The sequence below is a fragment of the Suricata suricatta genome, chromosome 4 (genome assembly GCF_006229205.1).
Source record: "Suricata suricatta isolate VVHF042 chromosome 4, meerkat_22Aug2017_6uvM2_HiC, whole genome shotgun sequence".
Lineage (NCBI taxonomy): Eukaryota > Metazoa > Chordata > Mammalia > Carnivora > Herpestidae > Suricata > Suricata suricatta.
Genome location: NC_043703.1, coordinates 99,374,075 through 99,400,723, shown reverse-complemented (window position 1 = coordinate 99,400,723; position 26,649 = coordinate 99,374,075). Strand labels below are relative to the sequence as shown.

The window sequence follows — 26,649 nt, the reverse complement described above, 5'->3', positions numbered from 1 at the left end:
AACAAAAGGACATAGTGCTTATGTAAACGCTAAGTCTGAGTGGTAGGTCTCTTCAGGCACTTCCAGACTCCTATTCAAAACTATATCATCAGGACTCTGGGTCTTACTTTCTCTTCTGCCTGAATTTTTCTACGTTAGTTTCATTCTCTTTGGAAGTTCTGGGCAAACCTTGTTTTTTTGTTTTTTTTTTTTATTGTTTATTTTATTTTTTTTAACATATGCAATTATTTTCCGTCCTTTACAATACAGTAGTTTCAATGATACTCCAAACAGAAAAGCAAAGTAAAAAATCAAAACCCCCACTTCTGTTTTATGTAATTAGACTTATACAGAAATTAGAAGGTTAGGTACCAACTAGTTAATCACCTAATTTCACAGCTATCTGAAGTCAAACCTTGTTTTTAAAGAAGTCTATGTATTCTGATCTTAATCCTTTGCTGTTATATGTGTTTTAGTTATTTCATAGATTTTCTCCTAGTTTAAAAAATTTTTATAGTGTGTAATGTCTTTGTAATGCCTTGAAACCTCTTTCTCTCCACTGACTTCTTCCCTTCATTTTATATGCATGGTGAAGTTTCTTAAACGGTTGTCTGAACACTTTGCACATAGTGAAAATGTTTGTTGTGGAAATTCTTATACCCAACCTTTTCTCAGAATTGCTTAGTAAAGCGTAATGATTGTACTAAGTACTTGACTTTTCCAGCTACCTGAAATGGACATTCATCACTCTTTGTGATTGGCACATCTTAAATTTGTTTGGCTATCATTAACTTGTGGCTCCACTGTTGAGATAAGGTTCTGGTCTTAATATTTAACCTATGTTAATGAATATTTAACATGTACTTAAAACCATGTGGTTTTGCTTTCTTTCTTAGAAAACAAAATAAGAGTGGCATTTCTCATTTAAATAGGAAAGCAAGTTTACTATTAATAAGTAAAAGTACACTTTGTGTTAGGAATTATAGAGTTGTGGTATCATTGTCAGAATGTCAATGTCAACTCTTATCATTGCCGCCCTGATGTCAGCTGGCTGGCACTGGTCCAGATGACATGACTGCAGTCCTCAAGGTGCAGCCAAGAAAGAACTCATAAGTTGTCATCCCAGAACCAAAGTGCCCGTTACGGGTTTATCCATTATGAAGTCTTCCATGCGTTTACATTTAAAATTTCAGTATGTAGGATAGAAACGGAAACTGCTTTGCCCTCCAGTGAGAAAAAAGTAGAGGTTAAGGCATTAAAAGCAGTTTTATGAGCCATTTTCCCAAGAATCCATGTAAAAGAAAGGACAAGAATGAGAGGGTGGTTGATGGTCCAGTACAAGATAGGTAAGGTCCCCTTGGTCCCTGCATACCAATTAAGGGGGGCAGTTTATCACTGGAACTTCCAAAACCAATTTGTATTGGGTCCTGAAAACTTTCTGAAACTGGTGTTTTGGGAGACTTTCCTTAATTTGTAACAACTGTGACAGTACATAAATTTTATAATTCTATTGAACCCCTTAGAGTATTTAGGCCAGCTGTTTTGTCCTTGTTTTACTGTGAAGGAACCTGTGCTGCAGAGAGTACCCAAAGAGTAATCCAAAGTAAAACTGGTAGAGCCAGGATTGCAGCCTAAATCTTCTAACCCCAAATCCACATGGGTTTCCTGGTCCAGTGGTTTTAGAGATACGCTATTCAAATGTCTCTTTTTTTTTCCTACAGGGGAAATCTTTTAAGATCTCAACCTAGTAGTTAACTGACTTCACTGTATTTCATCCTTCATGAGAAGGGCCTTTTCTATTCTTTACTTCAGAGATAATTGCACAGGAGTATTTTTTCCCTTTCCTAAGATGCGTGTGTGTGCAAATCACAAAGGGTGGCCCTCAAATCATTCAGGTGGGAATTCCTTGAGGAGGGAGTTTCTACACAGATTGCTGAATTTATCTGATATTTTGAATATTGTCTCTTTCCCATTTATGTATTCAATTATTTATATCTGCCTGGACTCAGTATATTTCTTTTATACACTGGGTTATAATCCAATATGAATTTTATATTGTTGCTCGGATTTTTCTAGGTTTCATCATTGGGTGTCCTTTCAGATTGGCTCTTCTATTTCTTTGACCTGTCCCCAAATTTTGTTTTCTGAGCACTTGTTTACTTTCTGGACCTAGAAGATGCTCCAAGCTCATTTTGTCAATTCTGTGTGCCAATCCTAGAATCAGCCACTTTCTTAGGAGGCCTGGTTCCTTTTACTGGAGAGTGGTTCTCAAAACAAAGATTTAGGCACTGAATGTGCTTATTGCTACTGGTATGTCGTTGCTTTTTAAGCCCTTTTAGCAGACAGAGCTAGTACATATAATTATAACCCATGTATATACACATACCTATAAGCACTTCAACATCCATCCAACTGTATTCTGTATTAAAGCTAAGTATGAGTTCACACTGATGTCTGGATTCTAATCCAGTACCATTTGGTTCATTCTAGCCTTCCTCCTTTGCTTTTCTGTAAACCTCCCTTTTCAATTGTGAGACAGCTGTCACTGACTACCATTCATTTGTGTGTTAATTTGATAGTATTGTACATATGTAGTGGTTTCAGAATTGTTAATCTTTTCTCTTATGATAAACAACTTTACCAATTAGACTACAGTGTGTATATACAGTTCCTTTTGTCTTTAGCTTTACATTTTCTGGACAGAAAACCATTTTCTAAAGTGTCATCCATTTGTAATTCAATTAGATGCTTTTGTCACAGTCTTCGTTTTATCCTGAGATTCCCTCACTGCCCTCACCTTACTGGTTTTTGTTTTTGTTTTTTTTAATTGCATACGTTAGGTAAGGGCCACTCTCTGTGTTATACAGTATTTTAGATGACTACAATTAGGCGTTAACTCTCTTCTTTTCCAAGAAAAGTTCCTCAGTATATCTAATGCAAGACTGGTTTGTAGGTCAGCTACTTTTCAGCCATCATCTCTTCGTTTCTTTTTGCTTCTGTGGCTCCTGCTCCTCCTCTTCCTGATGGGCACCCTCCTCTGCCTTTGTATCATTGCCACATTGTTTTACTTATTCAGACTTTAAGACCTGGTTTAGTGTATGCAGTAAGTCTAGTCTCTCAGTACTTGGTTTTATTATTTTTCTAACTTGTTTGTTATTCTTAGCTGTCCTCCGCTATCTCTCCACTTTAGTCACTTTATCAAGTAGAAAAGCAACCAACCAAACCACAATCAGCTCTTCTTACATTTTGATTACAATTATAATAAATTTATTAATTATTTTGAGAGGAATGCACATCTTCATAATACTTTGATTTCCCATTTAGAAGCTGTCAGTGTGTGGGTACCTGGGTGGCTCAGTTGATTAAGTGACTGACTTCCGCTCAGGTCACAATCTCACAGCTGGTAGGTTCAGAGCCTAGGGCCTGCTTCGGATTCTGCGTCCCCCTCTCTGTCTGCCCCTCCCTGCTCTCACTCTGTCTCTGTCTCTCTCTCTTTAAAAAAATGAAGAAAAAAAAGTTAAGATACTGTTTTTGTGGGGCACCAGGATGGCTCAGTTGGTTAAGTATCTGACTCTTGGCTCAGTCATGAATTCATGGGTCATGGGATCAAGCCCTACATCAGGCTGTGTGCTGAGAGTGTAGAGCCTGCTTGAGGTTTTTCTCTCTTTCTCTCTGCACCCCTCCTACCCCTGCTCACAGTCTCTGTCTCAAAATAAATAAAAAAGAACCCGTTTGTATATCTATATATATGTATGTGTTCCTGGTTTTTCTCTTAACTTTACAGTTTTATGGATATCTGAATAAAGGTCAGTTTCTGACTAATATGGGAAACAGTTTTTGTGATAGGACCTTTAAAAGAATAACTGCTCTATTTTGTGGTTTAGTTGTCCATCTGTAAAGTTAGAGGCTTAAACTTTTTTTTTAATTTTTAAAATTTATTTCTTTAAAGCTTATTCTTTTTTAATTTTTTTTCTGTTTTTTATTTAGTTTTGAGAGACAGAGAGACAGCACGAGCAGGGGAGGGTCAGAGAGAGAGGGAGACACAGAATCTGAAACAGGCTCCAGGCTCTGAGCTAGCTATCAGCACAGAGCCCAATGCAGGGCTCGAACCCATAAACCGTGAGATCATGACCTGAGCCAAAGCTGGACACTTAAGCGATTGAGCCCCCCAGGTGCCCCTAAAGCTTATTCTTGAGAGAGAGCAAGAGTGTGGGGCAGGGGCAGAGAGAGGGGGATAGAGGATCAGAAATGGGCTCTATGCTGGCAGCAGAGAGTCTGATGAGGGGCCTAAACTCATGAACTGTGAGTGAGATCTTGACCTGAGCTGAGACTCAAGAATCGGACTTAACTGACTGAGCCACCTAGGTGCCTCGGAAATTCATTTTCTAAAGTCACTTCACATGACTTCAGTATTTCATTTTGCTTTGGAGTTACAAACAATTTAATGTAGCCATTATTTACATAATTTTAACGTTACTAGAACTTGGGATTTTCATAACAGATAAACCTCAGAAACCTTAAAGTCGAAGCTGTATACATACCACTGTTTGATTTCTTGGGAGTACATTTTATTATTTTAGAAATATAATCTTCATTACTTCACTGTAGTCATAAGTTATAAAAAGAGTATTTTAAACTACCTTCATTTTTTAGTTGAATATAAGAAAGCAATGCTTGGGATGACACCATTCCTCTCATGGAAACTTAGAAATTAAAAAAAAAATCAAATTGAGTAATATTTCAGTAAATCCTGCTTAAGCAAATCTTTGGTACTATATCCTTTTCAGATCTTGCTTTTGTGTTATTATTCAACTACTGCCACTCCCCTTCCCTACCCACCCAAAATTAGAGAATAGAAGATAAGTTTGTGGATAGAGTTTGTGTGTTAGGAATACCAGCTTGCTTTCACACTGTGACCCCTGTAGAACTTTTTCTTGATATTCTAAAGAGTTTTAAATTGGGACTTTCTGTTTATTATTACGTTTTAATATTTCAGTAAATTCTTCTTAGAATCTTTGCTTTTTAATCACAAGAAATAGCAATACCTTGCAGTTGACTTCTTTTTTTATAATTATTTTTACATAGACCCATCTGAAACCTACATGGCGAAAAGGACGTTTGAAGGCTTTTGTGCATTACATCTTGCTGCAAGTCAAGGACATTGGAAGATTGCACACATTCTTTTAGAAGCTGGGGCAGATCCTAATGCAACTACTTTAGAGAAAACCATGCCACTGTTTTTAGGTGAAGTATGCTATTTTTGGTACTGATGTAATTGTTTCTTTTTCTTCTTGGTAAAGGGACGATGCTTAATTTCCCCTCACGGTGCTGTGCTTACAGTATGTTCTTTGGCAAACATTATCCTGTCACCTCTTTGATTCTGAAACCAAAAAGGTATTTTCAAAGGCTTCTATATTTTCCATTTTTGAGTGATAGCATCTTGGAATATCTTTTAAGTATTTAAAGTTGTAAAATTTGGTCTGTATTGTAGTAGCCATCATTGTTGTCAATATTGATATGAAGACTAGGGATAGCGTAAATTATAGCAATAGTTATAAGATTACCTGTGAACATCTTGTTTGCTTTTTCTTTTTCTTTGTGTTAAGAAATTGGGAAGATTTTATGGAAGAAATCACCAGCTAATCCTTTAATGCTAGTTAATTTGTTGCCTGTATGAATCACTATTCAGACTTCTTCAATTATGGGCTATTTTTAATTTTGTAAGGACAAAGTTCAAATTCTAATGGGCACACTTCTACTACCTGTCTTTTCTTCCTACCTCTGTCACTTTGATCTTGTGTTTTTCCCTTTCGATCTTACTTGTTGAATATATCCTGCCATTCCTTTCTGGCCTGCCAGCTTTCTGGAGACACATCTGCTGTGACACTGATGTGTCTTCCCTTGTAGGTTAAGGACTTATTCTCCCTTGTTGCTTTCAGGACAATAAGTGTAGTTACTATTAATCCAGTTTCCACACACATCTTCCCCTTTTATCCTGGGGTGACCTATACTGCTTTCTTTTAATATCTTAACACTTACAGGACTTGATTAATTTGGTTCACTCCTCTATATGGCAAATTTATTTTTTTATTTTTTTTAATGTTTGTTTATTTTTGAGAGAGAGAGATGGAATGTGAGTGGGGAGGGGCAGAGAGAGAGGGAGACACAGAATCTGAAGCAGGCGCCAGGCTCTGGGCTGTCAGCATGGAGCTTGAGATGGGGTTCGAACTCAGGAAGGGTGAGATCATGACCTAAGCCGAAGTCGGATGCTTAACCGACTGAGCCCCCAGACGCCCCTGTATGGTAGATTTTTTTATAGACAGCAACTCACTCAAATAGAGACTGCACATGGCGAGGCGACAATGAAAGCTTACTATATAGTTATATACACGATATCCAGAGTGGGTTAAATGTGCATGTGGAAAAAAAACTATAAAAAGCAATCTCTCCTCTAAGGAGTCAAATGATATTACAGCAAGGTTTCCGTGAAACATCGTCATAATGATACATTTCACATGTTCAAAATACTTTATTATAAATTAACAGCACCAGTAATATGTCATATTCTTCCTAATAAGATACACTTCCTAATAAGATACCATTTCATTTCTTTGATATTCATTTATTTATTTCGAACTAGATTCTTTTTTCAATTTTTTAATTTTTTTTTTAATGTTTATTTATTTTTAAGAGAGAGAGAGAACATGTGAGTGGAGGAAAAGCAGAGAGGGAAGAACACAGAGAATCTTAAGCAGGCTCCATACTTCAGCACAGAGCCCGACATGGGGATTGAACTCACAGTCTGTGAGGTCACGACCTAAGCCCAAACCAAGAGTCAGATACATAAACAACTGAGCCACCCAGGTGCCCCTGGATCTAGATTCTTTTAAGAAGCCAATCAAAACACACCCAGGATCTCATTTTTGGGTTTTTGTTTGTTTGTTTGTTTGTTTTGTTTGTTTGTTTCTTTTTTCTTCTTTTCTTTTCTGGAGAAAAAGATGAGATGGAGAAATTCAACCCAAAAGAATAAACATGAAGTACATCTCCAGGTCAACTATTTAACCAGTACACATATAAGATGTCTGAACTACAATTGAAAACAATTATAAGGATACTAGCTAGGCTTGAAAAAAACATAGAAGACACTAGAGAATCCCTTCCTGCATAGATAAAGGAATTAAAATCTCAGGCTAAAATTAAAAGTGCTATAACCAAGATACAAACCCAAAGAGAGGCTATAAAAATGAGGATGGACAAAGCAGAGGAGCAAATCAGTGATAGAAAAGATAAAATTATGGAAAATAATGAAGCTGAAAAGAGAGAAAGAAAAGAAAGGTAATGGATCACTCAGGTAGACTTAGGGGACTCAGCAACATATTAAAACAGAATAACATTGTATCATAAGGAGTCCCAGTAGATGAAGATAGAGAAAAGGAGGCAGGTTTATTCGAACAATTCATAGCTGAAAACTTCCTTAATCTGAGGAAGGACACAGACATCAAAATCCAAGAACTACAGAGAACTGCCATTAAATTCAACAAAACCTGACCAACACCAAGGCATATCATAGTTAAATATACAAAACACACAGATACAAAAAGAATCTTGGTGTCTTCAGAGCTCTTCTCACTGACTGCATTTACTGTATTTACTTGCCTTCCTCTCCACTAGAAAGAATGTTCCATGAGAGCAGGCGTGTTTTTATCCTATTCACTGTGGTAACTTCCAAACTCAGATCAGGCCTGCTGTATGGTAACAGTTAGTAAATTGTTGAGTGAATAAAAATGTCTCTCGGGCCTGTTATAAAACAACACTTGTTTTAACATTAACCCAGAATTTTGAAATTTATTTGACCATAATATTCCTTTTCTTTGTGGAACGCTTAGAAAAATCTCAAAAAAAACATTAATGTTCCATGGAACTATTTGAGAAATGCTAGTTTGGTCATTTAGTTTACACTTTCAAAATATAATCGTCCTGGTTTATAAAATTCAGTATTGTGCCTACTTCTATAAGTATTTGGAGAAAATTAGAGATGCAGAGTTTTTAGTGACTTCTATTTTAGGAACTAGTTATCTTGCAATTTTTTTATGTTAATGAAAGAACACTTGCTATAATTCAAAACAGTGAATAACTTCAAATCTCTTATTTTTAGTAACAGTTTTTATTTAATTGCTTTGGCAGCAAACTGACTATCCTAATTATGTTTTGTATTGTCTAATGCAAAAAATAATTGGACTTAACAGGAGGTTAACCGGAGGAGATATAGTACATGTAGTTCTTTTGTATATTCAAGTACAGAGTCAATTGTATTAGTCCTTGTTTGGAAGTATGAGTATTTCTTTAGAAAGGAAAGGTAGAGATTTTACTTTTGCAGAAACACAAGTCAAAGAATGGACATAGGACTCTTTAGTTAGGTGATCGGTGCTCCCACGTCTTCTTGCCCCATAGGATAAACTTGAGCAACCTGCTTTGCTTACTTGTATCTACCTCTTTCCATGTTTCAATCTGTAACGGAAGAGATTCTTCTTTTAATGTAGGACACTTCACGGTTTGCAACAAACTATAGATAATAATGTTCTGATGAGGAAGAGTGGCTGGACCAGCTGCCAGTGAGGAAGGGGGACTGCCCATCTGGTGTAGCTTTCTTCACCATCTGTAGATTTGTCTTTTAAAACTGTTCTTTGCTGGAACTTTAAAGTATGTTGACCTAGTCTAGCGGAAGGGAAGCTATATTGTCATGCATGGTGTAGTACCTGTTCTGATGGCCCATTTACCACCTAGACTGATGCTGGAAGCTGTAAATATAAATCTGGAGGATCAAGGGATAGGAAATGAATATAAAACTACAGACACTTGGGAGGTGACTAGAAAAGTCATTGACATCAGTGATGTTTGAATATGACTGAACTGAACGCTAAATGTAGAACGTAAATTTACTCCTCCACCGTAGAGAACATTTTCTCTACATACAACTCCCCATGGTTTTTATGAAAATGAGTTCGAAAGGGAACTTTTCAGTTTGATGGCAGTAAGAGTCAAAATGAGAAAACCTCGCAAGAAAGGGGAAATTTAAGAAATTTCTCCTTATCTTTCCCTGTGAAAATTGTCATTGAACATTTTTTGCTAACATGCAGTTAAAGTTTATATTTCATCAAGAGTCATCTCCCTTAATATCTTTTCTTTACCCTTGTCTTCTCTCCCCACTCCCTATTCTCTCCCTTTGCGCCTCATAAATGCTTACATAGTAAATATTCAAAGGATAGATTAGTCAGTCTGCTTTGGGAATAAGAATATCCTTACTTATAAATATAGTAGATCCTAACTGAAAACCCAGCTATTTATATAGCACATAGGTTTTCTTTTTATTTTGCTATATATAAAGCAACACTGATGAATTGGAGGCTCAAATCCAATTCAAAGCGATTTCACAGAACAAGTTTTATGGGAACCGCACAGCATGCAGTTTTGGCTTTTGATTGATTGTTTTCCATTTTTTGTTCTTCTGTGTCTCTGCTTATTCTGTGTAACCTTCAATGTTAAACATAGCAGGAATGCTTAATAAGAACAAAGTATTTTATAAAGACTGTTATGTGAGGCTGGGTATTTCAATATTTAACTCTGAAATGTGTCCCACTTTAAGCTCATGTGGCATATCCTTTAACGCTGACTCCGCTGATATATTCCAGAATTGAACAAACCACAGCATATTTCATTTTCACTAGTATTATCATGAATCAATGATCATTGAAAGGGCTCATTTTTTAGGTGATAGCAATTTTGAGGTTTAGAATTTGTATTTTTAATATATATTAAACATTATCTTCGGAGTTCTTAGATTTTTCAACAGAAAGATTTTTCAACGGGAAGATTATTCAGGGATTTTAATATAACCATTTTTATTTGAGGGCATGTTCTTGAAAATGTGAGTTTGAGTTTTCCCAGACCAAAAGTATGGTGTTCACCAAAAAGGCATATTTTTAAAATGATAATTTCATGTTCTGTTAACTTTCATACTCTTCTGTGTTTTAAGACCGTATCTTTTTGTTTCTTAAGCAACTATGAAACTAGGATATTATCTTTCTTATGTTTACCTTCATTCAATTAAATCTATTCATATAATCTCATTTTATTAGTAATTTTGATAGATTTAAGCTTCTAACTTTTAAAGACAAGGAAATTGTTATCCTTACATTCTCCTGATATAACTTTTTCTTTCTCTCTTCGATTCCCATATTTGTTGGTTATATCATATTTGCATGTTAGTGAAAGTAACACTTTGCATCCTGTTCTATTATAGTATCTTAATTTTTCCATTTAATTTTATTCTTAGTTCTATGGTTAAATAGCTTAGAAATTTATTACCAACTAATTTGTCATGGATTTCCTAGCCTTATTTGGCTAACTACATTCTTCCTTTAATAGGGTCCTCTAAAAGGACCCATGGAAATAATATTACTTGAGTTTTGCATGTTCATAATTGAATAATGGTTTTGCATTTGGACAGCAGTTTGTTTAGATAGATAATCCTTGGGTCATAGTTTTAGAAGTTTTAAAATAGTAATCTGTTATGTTTGAGAGTTGAAGTTGGAGGCCAGGCTAATTTTCTTTTCCTCTTTTTTTGGCGGGGGAGTGGTGAGAGTGTTTTTGCATGTCTGTTCTCTATCAGTTTTATTCCTGAGACATGGTGGGTCCTTTCAATAGATATACTTATAGTAACTTCTACACACAGTGTGGGGTTTGAACCCATGACTCAATAATTAAAAGCTGCACCCTCTTCTGACTGAACCAGCCAGGGACCCCTTCAAATATAGATTTAGATGCTTCTTTATTTTTGGTAATTCTTTTTGGAATTATATCCTTAATTTTTGTCTGTTCTATTAGTCTGATGGTTTCCTTGGGCTTCACTTATTCATACGTTGGATATACCTTCTGTTTTTATATCTATTCACTCTAATCATTTAAAATTTTTTAACTTTTCCTTATTTTTAATCCTGTGTGTTCATTTTCAGAAATATTTATTCTCTATAGTGTTTTTCCAGTTTCAACTGCATTCCTATGATTTATTTTTTTCAACTTAATATTACATAATTTTTTTTATCACCCAGCCATCTTTTACGTGAACCCCTATATCTTAGGATATGCCTTTTTACCTTAAGTTAACTTTTTTCTTCTTGAAGTTTATAGCAAAATGTTTAGCTATAATTTTTAATAACTTGGTGGCAATATTTTTATATGAAGGTTTTTTGGGGTATACTAATAGTTTTTCCTGTAATTTTCTCTCCTTTTTTTATAACTTCATATGGATTTTTGTTTGTTCCTTTGTGATAACTCATCTGGACATGTTAGTTTTGTATGATGAGTTATTTTCAGGAGATTTTAATACGGAGCTAGAGCCACATTTCCGACCAGCAAGTTTTCCTTTTGACGTGGGGTTTTTCGTTGTTGAATTCATTTAGCCATTATTTTTTGCCAATCAGAGGACACAGGCATCCATGGGATTTTGCAATGCAGCTTCCCTTCTTTAGAGGCAGATACATACTACTCTTGAAAATAATCGTTTCTTTGTTTGATTCCTTGTTAGGCCAGGATCTTCTGACTCTCAAATTTCAACTGGGCCCAGGGCTGCTCTGCTGTTAGTCCATGAATCACTGCTAGGAATTTATGTTTTGTAACTCAGAGGGAGCATCATACCTTTTAGGAGTTTACTTTGCTAGCTCTTTCTGAGATGTGCAGCTGAGACATCTTCTCTCTCTTTCCTCCCTTAAGTACACAGGATTAACCTCCTTTCTTTCAGAAGCTTTTATACTGTTTTTGGTCTGCAGTTTTAGCGGATCTCAGTTTTGCTAAAAATGGAGAGTGTATGTATTTATATTTATTTTCTCTGCTGATTTTTGGACTAATTGCTTTTGGATGCTTTCTAAGACGAGTAAGGGAATGCTTTCTAAGAATAAAAAGGGAAATTTATGGTCCAGTATTAAAATCGAAAGCGATTAATTTTTAAAGTAGAACAAAAATTCTTGATTTCAGTATTTTGCCATAATCTAATATTCTAATATATGGTAGAAACAGACCTAGAAAGACTACCCTGCAACCCCCACCCCACCCATACTCTGTTCTCTCTCAATACCATTGACTAATGCTACTCAAAATGTCAGCTTGTTGATATAAGGTCCTCAAGCCACTGCTTCTTTTATCAGAGAAGTCTCATTTTAAGAAAAATGTCAGCTGAACTAAACAGTATGATTAGGGACATAATTGATTCATATTCTGCTCAAAACTTACCTGGTTTAGGATTGGGAACAGTTTGCTTGTTGAGTATCATTGCTGTACATTATGTGTGTGTTGCTGTCAAATGGATCACGTCATACACAGTTAATGCAATTGTGTCTTCATTCTTCATGCTTATTATTGCCATTGACCAATTAATTGTATATGGTCTTCACTGGTAGTATGACTGAAATAGAAGTTCCGTTTCTACATAAATAGAAGTCCTTGGGATGAGGGATAGTGTGTCATATCCTTTTTCTCTGATAGGAAATCTTAAGCCATAACATGGAGCTCATACTTACAGAGGTGGTTCCTATAAAGGGAAGACTGAATGGTCTCTAATGTCAAACTGACCATTAGAGTTCTCTTTCAGTCAGAAACTATGAGACATGTCAGTGGCAGCATGTAGAGTTAGATTGGGGTATTGACCACAACTTTTTTGTTATATTCTTTCATGATGGATTTTGCCCTTGAGATCATGGTTTTTCCCATTAGTGTATATCTTTGTTATTTATTGGGCAGACACAAGTAAGTTGGTAAGAAAGGAGTGTAACTTTATAATAGTAACGAAGTTATATTTTTTCTAAAGTTTTCTAAGCATTTAAAAAATTGTCTAAATATCAATAAAATACTACATTTCAGACTAAAGATTCATGGCCAAGACATATGGGATTCTATCTGAATTTATAGAGAAAATGGTTTGAAATTATGCATTTGACCTTGGTGGGAAACCTGTAACCATTCTGATTATAAACTTTAATTATGAAATAAATAGCTGTGGGCAGTCCTACTTACCCAGTGAGGTTCTTGAAAAAATTTTGCATCCTTGCCAGTCACATTACCAAAGTGAATTATTTTAAGAATGTTACTGATGTAACTAATGTTTGTTATTACTTGAGTTAGTATAGTATTTTAATAGTTCTGCTGTCTTGAGTATAGATAAAGCCTTGGAAAAACATAAACTCTGAAGTCATGTAGAATAAATTCGCTATTAAAAAAAAAAAAGAAAATGAAAACTCCTTTGTCATTGCAATCTAGCTTCCTTCCTAGTGCCACCAGATGTCAGTGTAACCACAGGACCAGAGAAATACTGCAGTAGATAAATCACTTATGAATGTTTTAAATGTATAAAACAAGTTTTATACGTATTAGGTTTACAATGGATATTATTTTGTTATTGAATTGCATAGAAAAATGAAGTGCATAATGGAGAATAGAGTAGATGTAGAACTTAAAAAGAGTAGATACAGTTAAAAATACGTATATAAATCAAACATACGAATAGAATGCCTCGGTGAATCTCTGACACTCTCAGGTCTCCATCCTCCTGCTATTCAAGAGAAGATGGACAGCTTGTGGTTGAACTGTTCACTTCAGCCTCGCAGACTGTGATATTTCTCAGTAGAATTATTGTCAAGATTTGAGGTTCAAACTGAAAATATATTTCTAGCTTATAAATTTAAAACAGCTCACTGTGATGTGCATTTGGTATAGAACTCGTCTACAGTAGTTCCCTAGAATAGTTACATTAGGCATTTTCCAAAAGAATATTCAGTAGGATAATTAAATTTAAAGAAGTTCCTCTTTTAAAAATCTGTTCTTCGGGGCCCCGGGTGACTCAGTCGGTAAAGCGTCGGGCTTCTGCTCAGGTCATGATCTCATGGTTCATGGCTTCGAGCCCTTTGTCGGGCTCTGTGCTGACAGCTCAGAGCCTGGAGCCTGCTTCAAATTCTGTGTCTCCCTCTCTCTGACCCTCCCCTGCTCACATGGACTCTCAAAAATAAATTTAAAAAAATTAAAAAAAATCTGTTTTTCAATGAATGTTGTATTGAATGATGACCATTATTTGCTATTAGGAATTGACTATTTCTCATTAGGTTTATTAGTTACTTGTATATATAGATCTGCTGTTATTTGACCCAAACGAGAATCCTATGTTGATGTCATGCCTTCCTGAAGTTTTCCATCTGGGGCTTCGGACTTCACTTAATGTACTCCATACCGCAACTAAATTGTGATTTTGGTTTGAAATTTTATATGGGTCAAAGACAGTTTTCAGTTCCTTGATTTCTTTTCAAAAATATTTTGTTACTCAGGATGTTTTCCCAGATTATACTACACCCCACCCTCCAGATTACTTATTTTGACTTCTTTTTCCCTTTAATTTAGAAAATGGGGAAACATTTTTTCAAAAATATAAGCTGTGTCCCTAGAAATTAATGAAATTGTCATCCTGTTTTCTTAGACCTTTGCTCTTCCAGGCTTCCCCAGCACTGTAATGTAAAACTCTTGTGGGGGGGGCGCTGTTCCTTCCCTCACGGCTCCGGGTTTTCTCGTTTCCTGTCTCAGCTGGAGTCTTGTAGGCTCTTCCTCTTTGTGTGGAGGGGAGGAAAGCCCTTCTCCCATCTTTCTGTGTGTGCCTGACACTTTGAGCTCTGCTTTCCAAAGTGAGGTGTTCCATTTCATCCTTATTTTTTATCCTTGGGCTCTGATCTCTGTTGAAGGCCACTGTAATATCAGATCATTATGATTCTGCTTTTTCTCTCTCTGTGGGAACTACAGTACTTTTGTATGTTCTAGAATTACTCATTTCATTTCTGTTCTTGAACGGTTAACCCCAAGCCATAGGAGCCACAACTGATGGCTTGGCCTCCTATCTCCATTGCCAGCTATCTTAGAGAGATATGCTTAGTTTTCTAGATTAAATTCCAGTTCAGTTGAATTCTAAAGTCTAGACTAATGCTGTCCCACAGAACTTGATCTACCTGTCCAGTATGATAATCACTAGATATGTGTGGCTCTTGAGCATTTTGTATGTGGCTAGTTTAATTGAGGCACTCAAATTTTAATAATTTATTTTTAATTAAGTTAAAAAATTTTAATGTTGTTTAAAAATTTTTTTTAGTTTTTAGAGACAGAGGGAGACAGCATGAGCAGGGGAGGGTCAGAGAGAGAGGGAGACACAGAATCCAAAGTAGGCTCCAGGCTCTGAGCTGTCAGCACAGAGCCCGATGCGGGGCTCGAACCCACGAACCGCGAGATCTTGACCTGAGCCGAAGCCGGACGCCAGATGTTCAATCAGTTGAGCCACCTAGGCGCCCCAAGTTAAATTTTTAAACTTTAAATTTATTTTAAATCCAGTATAGTTAACCTACAGTGTTATATTAGTTTCAGGTGTACAATATAGTGATTCAACAATTGTATGCATTACTTAATGCTCATCATGGTAAGTGTACTCTTATTTCCCATCCTCAAATTGGCTCCTTCTCCCACTCACCCACCCTCTATTAACCATCAGTTTGTTCTGTATAGTTAAGTGGTTTTTTTATTTGTCTCTCTTTCTTTTTTCATTTGTTTTGTTTCCTAATGTGAGTGAAATAATATGGTTGTCTTTCTTTACTTACTTATTTCACTTAGCATTGTCCTGTCTAGATTCATTCATGTTGTTGCAAATGGAAATATTTCATTTTTTTTATGGCTGAGTAGTAGTATTCCGTTGTTTATACATAAGAGTGTTTAGTTAGATTTTTATTCTGATATGTTTTAAATTCACATTTGTGCACATTAGGAATATTTCAGATACAGAATGTTTTTGGAATTCTCATTTGAAATTCTTTTCAAAATTTGTGGCAGTCTTAAGTATAAGAGAAAAACATAATCGCCATGTCCTTGACACTGAACTTCAGTAGTTTTCAACTTAGGGAAAATCTTACTTCGGTTATAGCTCTACTCACTGTCACTCCATTATTTTGAAGGAAAATCCCATTCATCAGATAATTTAACACATAAGTGTTTGCATAGATATCTGCGGAGGCTAACGTTGTTTAAAGAGCAATCACAATGCTATTACTGCTTTTTAAGGTATCAGTAATTCATCAGTATCACCAGCCATCCAACTAGTGTTAAAATTTCCCTGATTGTCATATATGTGTTTATGTATATTTTTCACATTGCTGAAATCCAGATCCAGTTAAGGTCTCTGCGTTATAATTAGTTTATTTGCCCTTTATTTTGTTTAGTATAGTGTTTCATAATTCTACCTCATGTAATGTTTGCTACCTTTTCACTGATTTTAGAACAAAAGTCTTGGATGGAGAAGTGGCTAGCAATCATAAGCGCCTCCCTGGAATGCTAATGGTGCTCTAAAGAGACATAACATTTGCAAGAGTTAAATTTCCTTGTTCTCTAGATGCCATCTTGTGCACACATTGTCAGTGATGCTCATGTGAGCACATATTACTTGAAGATTATGTTGGTACCTACTAAATATAATACCAAAAGGATACAAGGGGCTTAGTTCTATACTGTTGAAATGTCTGGTCCTAGTTATTTGCACTTGTGAAGTAGTTTCTTTCCCTTCTTCCTTCCTTTCTTCCTCCTCTTTCTTATTCAAAATATTTTATAGGATACGTTTCATGTATATGACCATTTTCGTATCACGTAGAAATTTGTTTTATTTGTTAATATCCACAAATCACTGTTTCTCTGCTCAGAATCACCTGAACTGTGGAAATGCTTCTAAATCAAAGAAAGTTGGTATTACCACCTTGTTGAGGAAAATAAATAAATTTTAGTTTAGTGCCTATACTTCATAAATATACATAGGTATGGTTTAATAATAACATTCTTTCAACTAAGTAAATCTCCAGCCTTACCATAATGATTATGTTGCTGAAGTATTTTGGAGGAAATCGTTAATAGGCTTCTAGAATATGATTGACGGTGACAGTAAATACATACACTTGTTATAAATTATATTCCAAATTTTGGTGGATACAAATTAATTTCCAGTAAAGACTTTGCTGGGATTAGATCATGGACAAGATTTGAAAATCTTTGAACTGAGTCTTCACTTTGAAATGATTGTAAGGGTTTTTTGTTGTTGTTGGATTGGAAGGAAGGTATTTGAGTTGTGGTCTCTGGTGACTTGAGTGTGAAGTCCATGAGTGTATATAGCCCAGTGTGGCCAGGCTGAAAGGGTGTAGTTTGTTGTCTTGGAATTTAAATCTTTCCAGATTTGTCAATGTCAGTAGCTGCAGCCTAGTTTTACTGAGTACTACTCATGTCTTACTGAGACATGAGAGAATGAATACATGATACTAATTAATCAGTTTAAGGTACCGTGCTTAGAGTTAGTGAAATCTTGAACAGGAAATTGAAGGACAAGAAAGAGCATAAAGATTCTGTGTTAACAGCTTCTGCCTCCCTTATAGGCCAGTTGTGTTTTTTGAAAGAGAGGAAAATCTGGCAAATGAATGGCTGTTTGTACAGAAAGTGACCATCAAAAGCTAGAGGATTATGGGCTTTGGACTCCTTTTTTAAGAGGATGGGAAAATAAAATGTATGTTTGTAAAGCTGGCAGATAAGATCTATAAAGTTGAGGAGGAGGAAAAAAAAGGTGTTTATTTAAACCAATAAAACTGGTCATAGGTAATTAATATGGAGGAAGTAATTGGATGAAAAGGTTCACTAGGACAGAAGGTAGATTATAAGTCCCGATGCCTAGAAAATGTTAGGAACTATTGAGGAAAGTAAAACACAGTCTAAGGGACAGCCATTACTTGCTTTAGCCCAGTGATAGCCTATTGCAAGGTCTTTTAAATACGGATATCTGTGTTGGTTTTTTTTTTTTTTTTTATATGAAATTTCCCAGTTTTTGAATGTTGCCTCAACTATAAAACAAAACAAATGAATAAAACCAAATAAAACTGGGGCACCTGGGTGGCTCAGTTGGTTGAGTGTCTGACCTCAGCTCAGGTCATGATCTCACGGTTCGAGGGTTCAAGCCCCTTGTCCAGCTCTGTGCTGACAGCTAGCTCAGAGCCTGGAGCCTGTTTCAGACTCTGTCTCCCTCTTTCTCTGACCATCCCCTGCTCACACTGTCTCTCTCTGTCTCTCAAAAATAAATTAATTTAAAAAAAAACCCAAATAAAACTTTGTGGATCCAATAAAACACATGTGGGGATAGAATCCATCTGATAAACTTTTCGGTTCATGACCATCCATAGAATATATTTATTTGTTGTTTATAGAACACAAAGTAATGGAAAGATGAAGGCATATTTTTTTATCCCCTGAAACTTGAGTTCAGAGGTCTGGCTTTTTCTACACAAAGCAGATATCTTTGATCATAATGAGGAAGCAAGACTGTGTTCCACACATTTGAATCATCTTTCTGTCCCTACAGTGTTGCTTCACTAATTCCATAGCCTTCTCTGTATGCTTCTTACTGTAGGCTGTAATACAGGATCTGAAATTTTCTTATAGGGAAATGCTGTAAAAAGATTGAGTCATCACATTGGTATTATATAGGAATTTCTGTCTTATGGTATTGAAATGTGATTTTGAATTGTTCTTTGGGCTGAAATTCTTTTTAAAGGCAAATATTAAAGTGAGCTTGAAGAATGTGGCCTTGAGTAACAATAGCAGAAATGTCATCTTGTGATGAAAAATTTGTAGACTTTGGAATAAGCCAAACTCCAAAGTTTTGAAATACCATTATCTAGTTGAAAAAAATTGTTAATAGTGAGATGGACTAGTAGATATTTGCTGAAAAGGAGATGTTGATATTAACAGCATAGATACCACAAATACTATTTTTTCTATTTTTACTTACCATATAAACAATAACAGATTTTGGGGCGCCTGGGTGGTTCAGTCAGTTGAGTCTGACTTTGGCCAGCTCATGATCTCACAGTTCATGAGTTTGAGCCCCACATTGGGCTCTGTGCTGACAGCTTAGGGGCCTGGTGCCTGCTTCAGATTCTTTGTCTCCCTCTCTCTGTACCCCTTCCCAGCCTCGCTCTCTGTCTCTGTCTCTCAAAATAAAGACATAAAAAATAAAAAGCCAATAACAGATTTTTAACAAGGACGAATTGTCCCCTACCCTACACATTTGTATCTTTAAGAATTCCCTATGATTTCTTATGCGTGGGTATTTTATGTAATTGATACAGAAATTTACATAGGCATTTTATAAGTTAAAGTGGCACTTTATATTTTATATAATGCATCATATATCCAATTTACATTTTTACTTAATCTGTACTTTTTTACATTTCAATACTATCTTAATAGTTATAGTTTTAGGTATTATTTTACTCTACTGAAGGTATTATATCATAATAGAAGTTTAGCCTATTTGTTTTATTACTAGTCACTTCATGTTTGGAAAAGAACTGAAAGTTTTCCTCACGACAAATTATCAGTTGATGGATTACTTTATCAAAAATAAGCATTTTATTACACTTTCATATTAACCTTATTAAGTCATGAAAAAGGTGGTAAGTCATCATAAGTATACCATTTGCATAACATATTTGCTAATTTAAAAAAATATTACCATGTTTATATCTTTTCCCATGACTGTATATTTCTTGGACCTTTTAAAAAATAAATTTATCCATTCTTATCACTCATCTTCATGCTTTCCTTCTTGATTTATGAATTCAATATATTAAGGTCATTTTTTAGTTTGAAAATTGTTATTTCCCTGTGCACTTGTTTCCCTTTATCTTTTAGTTTGTGATTGTGTCTATTATATTAAGGTTTAGAATGTTTTTCTGCTAAAATCTGATAATTGTGCAATTCTGGATTTTCTTATTTTTTAATTTTTGGTTATTGTGTGGTAAAAAGTTTGGATCTAAATTCATTTTTCCTTTAAAAACTACTAATTTTGTTAATCTGACATTTCTCACTAAATCCCCTCCTGCCCCAGTGGTTCATATTTTAATTAATGCTGATGAGCCAAAGAGTTCTGATAACTACATTCAAGGTGACTGTTTTCCTTTGATGAAGCAAGAAAGCACTTTGGGAAAAAAAGTGAGGGAAGACGCAACTAAAGGAAAGACTTGTTTTGAAAGTTCTCAGCCTCCACCAACAGCAAAAGGCCTAAGTTAAGAAGACTTAAATTAAAGCTTTCAAACAAACATCAAATCCAGGGCGTGACCAAGAAAGCAGAATGCAGAAATGAAGTCTCCCATATGATTGCAAAGTACTTTTGTTAAAATTTGTGTGTGATAAAGGTGATGCCTCATTAGTAGCATGCAGGCAGGCAGAAGATCTCTAAAGACTTTTTTAGGGTGTGGCTTGCTGGCACACTCCGTGCGGCTTTAAGCGTAGGGGTACTGCTCTTGCAGCAGAAAAGCCCAGGCCAGAGAATGGCTTATCTCAAAGAGCTTTGTGAGTATGGTTTTGTCTATTTAAAGAGAACCCTAAGACTATTCACAGAAGATCCACAAAGTTTTAGAAAGAAGTGCATCCATAGAAACATACTCTTGAAAGAGAGATGGGCTAAAAGATAGTACAAAATGAAGAGACGGATCAGTTACAGGAGACCCTGCCCCCACCCCAGCCCTGGCAACTGTGAAGTGACTTTGTGTCTATGGAATTGCTTATTCTCAACATTTCATATAATCACACAGTATGTGGCCTTTTTATCCAGCTTTTTTCACTTAGCATGAAGTTTCCAAGGCTCATATTGTAGCATATATCTGTACCTCCTTCCTTTTTATGGCTGAATAATAATCAAAAGTATGGAAGTAACACATTTTGTTTATCCATTCTTCACTTGATAAATGTTTGGGTTTCTGCTTTATGGCTATTATGAATAATCCTGTTATAATCATTTGTATAAAAGATTTTGTTTGGATGTATGTATGTTTTCTAGTTTGTTTTGTGGACATTCCAGGAGGGGAGTATCTGGGTCATATGATAACCTTACGTTTAAGTTTTTGAGGAGGGACTGCTGGACTTACAAAGGGGCAAGACCATTTGACAGCCCCACCAGCAATGGAAGTTGGTTGCCGTTACTCCACATCCTTATGAGTACTTGCCCTTCTTTTTTGATTATAGCCATTCTAATAGGTCTGAAGTGGCATCTTGTGGTTTTGATTTGCATCTCCCTCATGACTAATGATGTTGATGTTTTTATATGTTTACAAGTTATTGTTTAAATTTTGATTATAGCAATAAAAGCTCATTTTGTGACTATCAATTTAAGTTGCAAATAAATACTTCTCTAGATTTTATTATTTCTTTTTAACATCAATCATATGCAGGCTTATCTTTCCTGTGTAATAGCAAAGATATGGTTATTCACCTCAAGAATCCTGCTTAGTGTCAATCTTCAGCATCTTTTTTCCCTTTGGTCATTTCCATTCTTTAATAATTTGTGATGATGTGTTTATGTTTGAGTGACCAGTCAATATAAAGCTGCTGCTGTTTTCTGTCACCCAGCAAATATTTACTGAGTGGCTCTTAGATCAGACACTTTGCTAAGTGCTGAGGATATATGGTAGTGAATGAGTCTTGTGATCTGGTGGGGAATTTAGAATGAACATGTATACATGTGAATTATAATTGCAATCTGATATAAGTGGTAGAGAGGAATAGGACATTATGATAGAAAGAAATGGGGGACCTGCTTTAGTTTAGTTTAGTGAACATTTTTCTTAGCTGTGGCATTTGGAAAGCATGGAAAGAACCATTGAAAAAAGACGAAAGGAGTATGGCCTGAACACAGGAAATGGGGGGAGGGGCAGTGACTTGTCATTTGTGATCAAATGGTAATAATAGCCAATCTTTCAATCCCTTTGTGACTCTTTCTTCAGAATGCTTTTTCTTCTGACCTGTTTATCCTATTCTCTCTCCCAATTGCATCTTAACTAAATAGAAACATTGTCTTTATTAGGAGAGAGAATAAATGTTTGCCTCTTATTTCCATTTCCTCTGTATCTTTTAAATGTTCCTTAAAATAATTATTGTTCACAGAAAAGCTATATATGATAATAGGTTTGGGCTAAGACAACTGTGATAAATGTTTTGGGATTGCATAGCGAGTATGTGTTTTGATTTCTTGATAGGAATGATCACAGCATTGTGAGTTCCAGGGTGAATAAGTGATGAGAACATTACCAAAGTGTCCAATCCTACAAACATGCCTTTGTACTGACAATAATTGTTTTGACTGTTGTATTCACAGCTGTTGAAAATGGACATATAGATGTGTTAAGACTGTTGCTTCAATATGGAGCAAAAGTTAATGGATCCCATTCTATGTGTGGATGGAATGCTTTGCATCAGGCTACTTTTCAGGTAACCTCTGAATTTATTATTTCATTTCCATGTAAATTATATGTTTTACCCTTTTAAAATGACAGTTCGATAGAGTTTTTGCTTCCTACTTGCCTGTGATTTATGATGGTTAGTGCAGTACAGAAAAGGCAGTCTAAATGCTAATGATCATTCTGAATAAGCCAACTGCTCTGGTAGTTCCAGCAGCTTTGGGCATCAGGGATTTTCTGAGTTTTTCATATGTTGATGGCATAGTTAAGAGACCATCAGAATATTTAGGATATAAATTGATAAGGAGCAATGACTTACTTTATTTATAGCAGTGTGTTTAGAAACCGTAGTAACTCCTTAGTGCTTGGGCTAGCAAACTAGTTTTGCAGGCTTGAAAAGGATTATAATTCTTAGAGATCTATGTTTCATCTGTTTAATGGGCTAGCTAAATGTATAGAATAATCTGATTGCTTAATACATCTTTCCTTTAGTGAGGATGAAAAAAACCCTAAAACAGCAATAGGGAAAGAGATACCTTCTGTTTTCTTTGTTTTCTCTTTAAAATATGAATCTGTGCTTTAGGATAATGCTGAGATCATAAAATTGCTCCTTAAGGAAGGAGCAAACAAGGAGTTTGAGGATGACTTTGGAATCACACCTTTATTTGTGGCTGCTCAGTATGGCAAGCTAGAAAGCTTGAGAATACTTATTTCATCAGGTAAGATGAATCTATTAGCCTTAGTTCTGTTAAGATCTTCAATTTTAACTGTGTATCTTCCTAGGAAGTACCGTTCTTGACCAGATATAAATCAGGTTGTGAAATCTATGGTTTTATGTTAGTGGTAAATAAGAGCACGTACAAGTTGACTTATAAGCCTGGTTACTAAGTGTCTATTACTAACATAATGGGATGCACAGCTACTAATTTATCTGAGGAGGAACATAATGATCTATCACAAAAGCAGGTTTATTGGCAAGTTGAATGATGAGGCTGTTCTTTCTTATGGGGACCTGAGCATTTCCAACTGTCTAGGGCACAAGACTATATAAGCTTAATTAATTTATTAGGTAGCTGTTTTCTATACTAAGCCTTTGAGTTGTATGTTTTGATAAATTGTGTGATTATTTAACTGGGTTTATTTGAAAGCATGTTTACACTTTATTATGTCAATAGCAACGTAACCCTGCTAAGGTTTCTCTGTGAGGATCATTACACATTCAGGATTGCCAGAGGACTTGGTGTTGAGGTGGCATTCTTAATGCTGTATGACATTTCTGTGACCAGAAACCTTTGTCATGTAAGGGATTTTAAATTCTTACAAACACTGTGTGTGTACTCATAGTACTAATCTGATGAGGCATGGATAGAGAAGAGAATCATAATACCCCAGATTTTCTGCTAGGCAAAATTTTTAAAAAAAATATTAGGATCTTATTTGTCTGTAATACCTAGGCTTTTAATAAATTGCCTCCATATATACAAAACGAAGTTTATTTTGACAGCAAAGCACTTTTTTTTAAAAAAATCTCTGCTCTCGGGGTGCCTGGGTGGCTCAGTCGGTTAAACCTCCGACTTCGGCTCAGGTCAGATCTCACGTTCGTGGGTTCGAGCCCCGCGTCAGGCTCTGTGCTGACAGCTAGCTCAGAGCCTGAAGCCTGCTTCCGGTTTTGTGTCTCCTTCTCTCTCTGAGCCTCCTCCTCTCATGCTCTGTCTCTCTCTCTATCAAAAATAAATAAAACGTTAAAAAAATTAAAAAACAAAAATCTCTACTCTCTCCTTACAAACCTTCAAATGCACAAGTTGAAGTATCGAGCAAAGAAAACATTAAGTGCTAAACGAAGATATCTCTTAAAAAGATTGATTCTGCAAATATTAGAGTTGAGAGGGATCTCCAAAATTATATATTTAAACATGTATTTTTTAAGATAAAGAATCCAAGGTCCCGAGTGGTTTGCAAGTGCCTTAACAAAAATCTAGAAAGTATTTCCTGGCAGAATGAGGGCTTGGAAGAAGCCTTCTCATGTGACTTCCTCTCTTCCTCTTCTTTTATGTTGTATCTTCTTGAGGCTATTCTAATTCATTTTATGGGCTCCATTTCCATAACTTCCAATTATAGTGTGTAACTAAAACTAAAAATAAAATAGGTTAAACACCACCTTAATGACTGTCTCCTCATGCGGAGTTGGGTCTCCCAGAACGCAATGCACCTGTTTCGTTTTGCTGTCTTCCTTCCATGCCCCCCGCCCCTTGAATAGTTATGAACAGCAAATTGAAAAGGTAGGTAGGTATGTTTATCATGTAGCTACATATGTTTCTAACTCATTAAAATGATTTTCCTTTCAGTGAATTATATGTCATTTTCCCAACTTTCTACCTGTAATCTTACAGGGACTGGTTCCATATTCTTTTTGATACTTTAAAATTGTCAATCAAAATGAAACTCTGCTTAGAAAGGAAAGTTAAGTAGATTTATTTCTTGACTTAGTCTTTTCTTAATATATTTAGTGTTCCCTTCTGTCTGAGGTTGACAGTATGTGAAGCATCCATCTTGTTTAAATCAAGAAGATTCTATTTGTCTGGATATGTTGAGTGTCCAGTTAGAATTTCTGAAATTCCGTGAACCCTGTAACTTCATATTTGTGTTTTGCATAGTTTTTTTTTGTTTTTGTTTTTAAACCTATCTCAGGGCTGTGGTTTATTCAGGGTGCTGCCGCAGTCTAGCTCCAACAGGTCCAGGGGTCCCTGAAGGATGGACAGTATCAGTGAAAGAAAGTGAGAGAGCCTCTAGTTTCTATCTTGATCACCAGGCAGGCATCTCCGCTCTGTCTGCTTTGGTGTCTTTCTTTATTGGTCAAGCTTCAATAAGATGACATCAGAAATTAGAAATTTTATACAGTGGCTGATTCTTTTTGATAAGATGCTTTGATCATCGAAAGTATACGGAAACAAGTTTTTCAGAAGTATTTTTGTAGAACCATCCCAATTTATTCATGTCATTAAGTCCCCAAGATTAAGAAAGTAACAAACCTATCTTGTTTTGTACGGGTTGGCTTTTTGCCAATAATGATGACTTTGTTTTTAATTAACAAGTTATAACTGAGTCATGTAATGCACTTACAGTGGAGTTGGCTAAATTTTATAACCAAGAGAATAATAGAATGTTTTTAGTAAAAAACAGGATAATGTACCTATTATTTAAGGTAATAACGCTAAAGATAAAGCATAGGTCAAATTGTGTTTAGATAGGCTAGGAGTTATTTTATCTAGCTCATTAAACATAAGAGAAAGAATGCTTGTTAGCAAGTTGCTGGAGAAAGCCCTTACTTTGATGTAAGCATAATGGCTATGTCTGTTGGCCTTGCACCTGGGTTTCTAGTTTTTTATCCATCCTCGTAATTGAAGTCAGTACATGGGAGGGCATTTCTCCAATTAGCAAAGGTATATGCAGCAACTTCTGTCCGGTCCTTGTCTGTTTCTTATCTCTAAGATAGGCTCTTCTTCTCCAGGCCAGAATTAATTCTAACTCTTACGTTTGTGGCCCCCCCCCTTATGTCTTGGGTCTGCAAGGCCCATTAGAAGAGCCTTTTGCAAATGTCTGCAGCACTGTGAACTAAAATCCTTTATGCAGGGGCAGGAATATGCTTGTTCTTATGGGGTAACTGTTGGGGGGAATATCGGTCTGATTTGGAACATTGTGAGGCCTAATCAATAACAGTGGTCCCATTTTCAATATGAGCCAATAATAGGAGATACCAGTTTCACTTCATGGCAGGAGCTGTGCAAACGTGTGCCATTTCTTCACTGTGATGGTGTCATCCAGCAAGGCCGATGCGGCTCCCAGCAGGGTACATTTATGGAACATCCTTTCAAAGAAAAAATATTTTTTCTCCTTATGATCAAGATATTTCCACTGAGACATTCGAGAAATTTAAAAAGTCTCAGTCATGCAATAACACTGTACTTAACATATTTAACACATCATTTATCAATGAGAAAAATTGAGGGAAAATTAGCTGTTTTTAAAACCTTCACCAAAAGTAAGGCCACTTTCAGCATTTTTACATCTTAATGTACTGGCATTTAAATAATTGATTAGTCAAATCAAAACCACACTGAGATACCACCTCACACCAGTCAGAGTGGCTAAAATGAACAAAGCAAGAGACTATAGATGTTGGAGAGGGTGTGGAGAGATGAGCACCCTCTTACACTGTTGGTGGCAATGTAAACTGGTGCAGCCGCTCTGGAAGACAGTGTGGAGGTTCCTCAAAAAACTATCCATAGAACTCCCTTATGACCCAGCAATAGCATTGCTGGGGATTTACCCAAGACAG

At 35.8% G+C, this 26,649-nt stretch overlaps 1 protein-coding gene across 3 annotated transcripts in view; it reads left to right on the top strand.

Annotated features, from left to right (window-relative positions):
- Positions 1-26,649, top strand: part of ASB3 (ankyrin repeat and SOCS box containing 3) — a 91,271-nt gene that overhangs the window by 35,885 nt on the left and 28,737 nt on the right. For all 3 annotated transcript variants that reach the window (XM_029937346.1, XM_029937344.1, XM_029937345.1), the window contains 3 exons: positions 5,065-5,223; positions 22,232-22,344; positions 22,897-23,032. In XM_029937346.1, the coding sequence (XP_029793206.1) occupies positions 5,065-5,223; positions 22,232-22,344; positions 22,897-23,032 (408 nt within the window). The remainder of the gene's footprint in view (positions 1-5,064; positions 5,224-22,231; positions 22,345-22,896; positions 23,033-26,649) is intronic.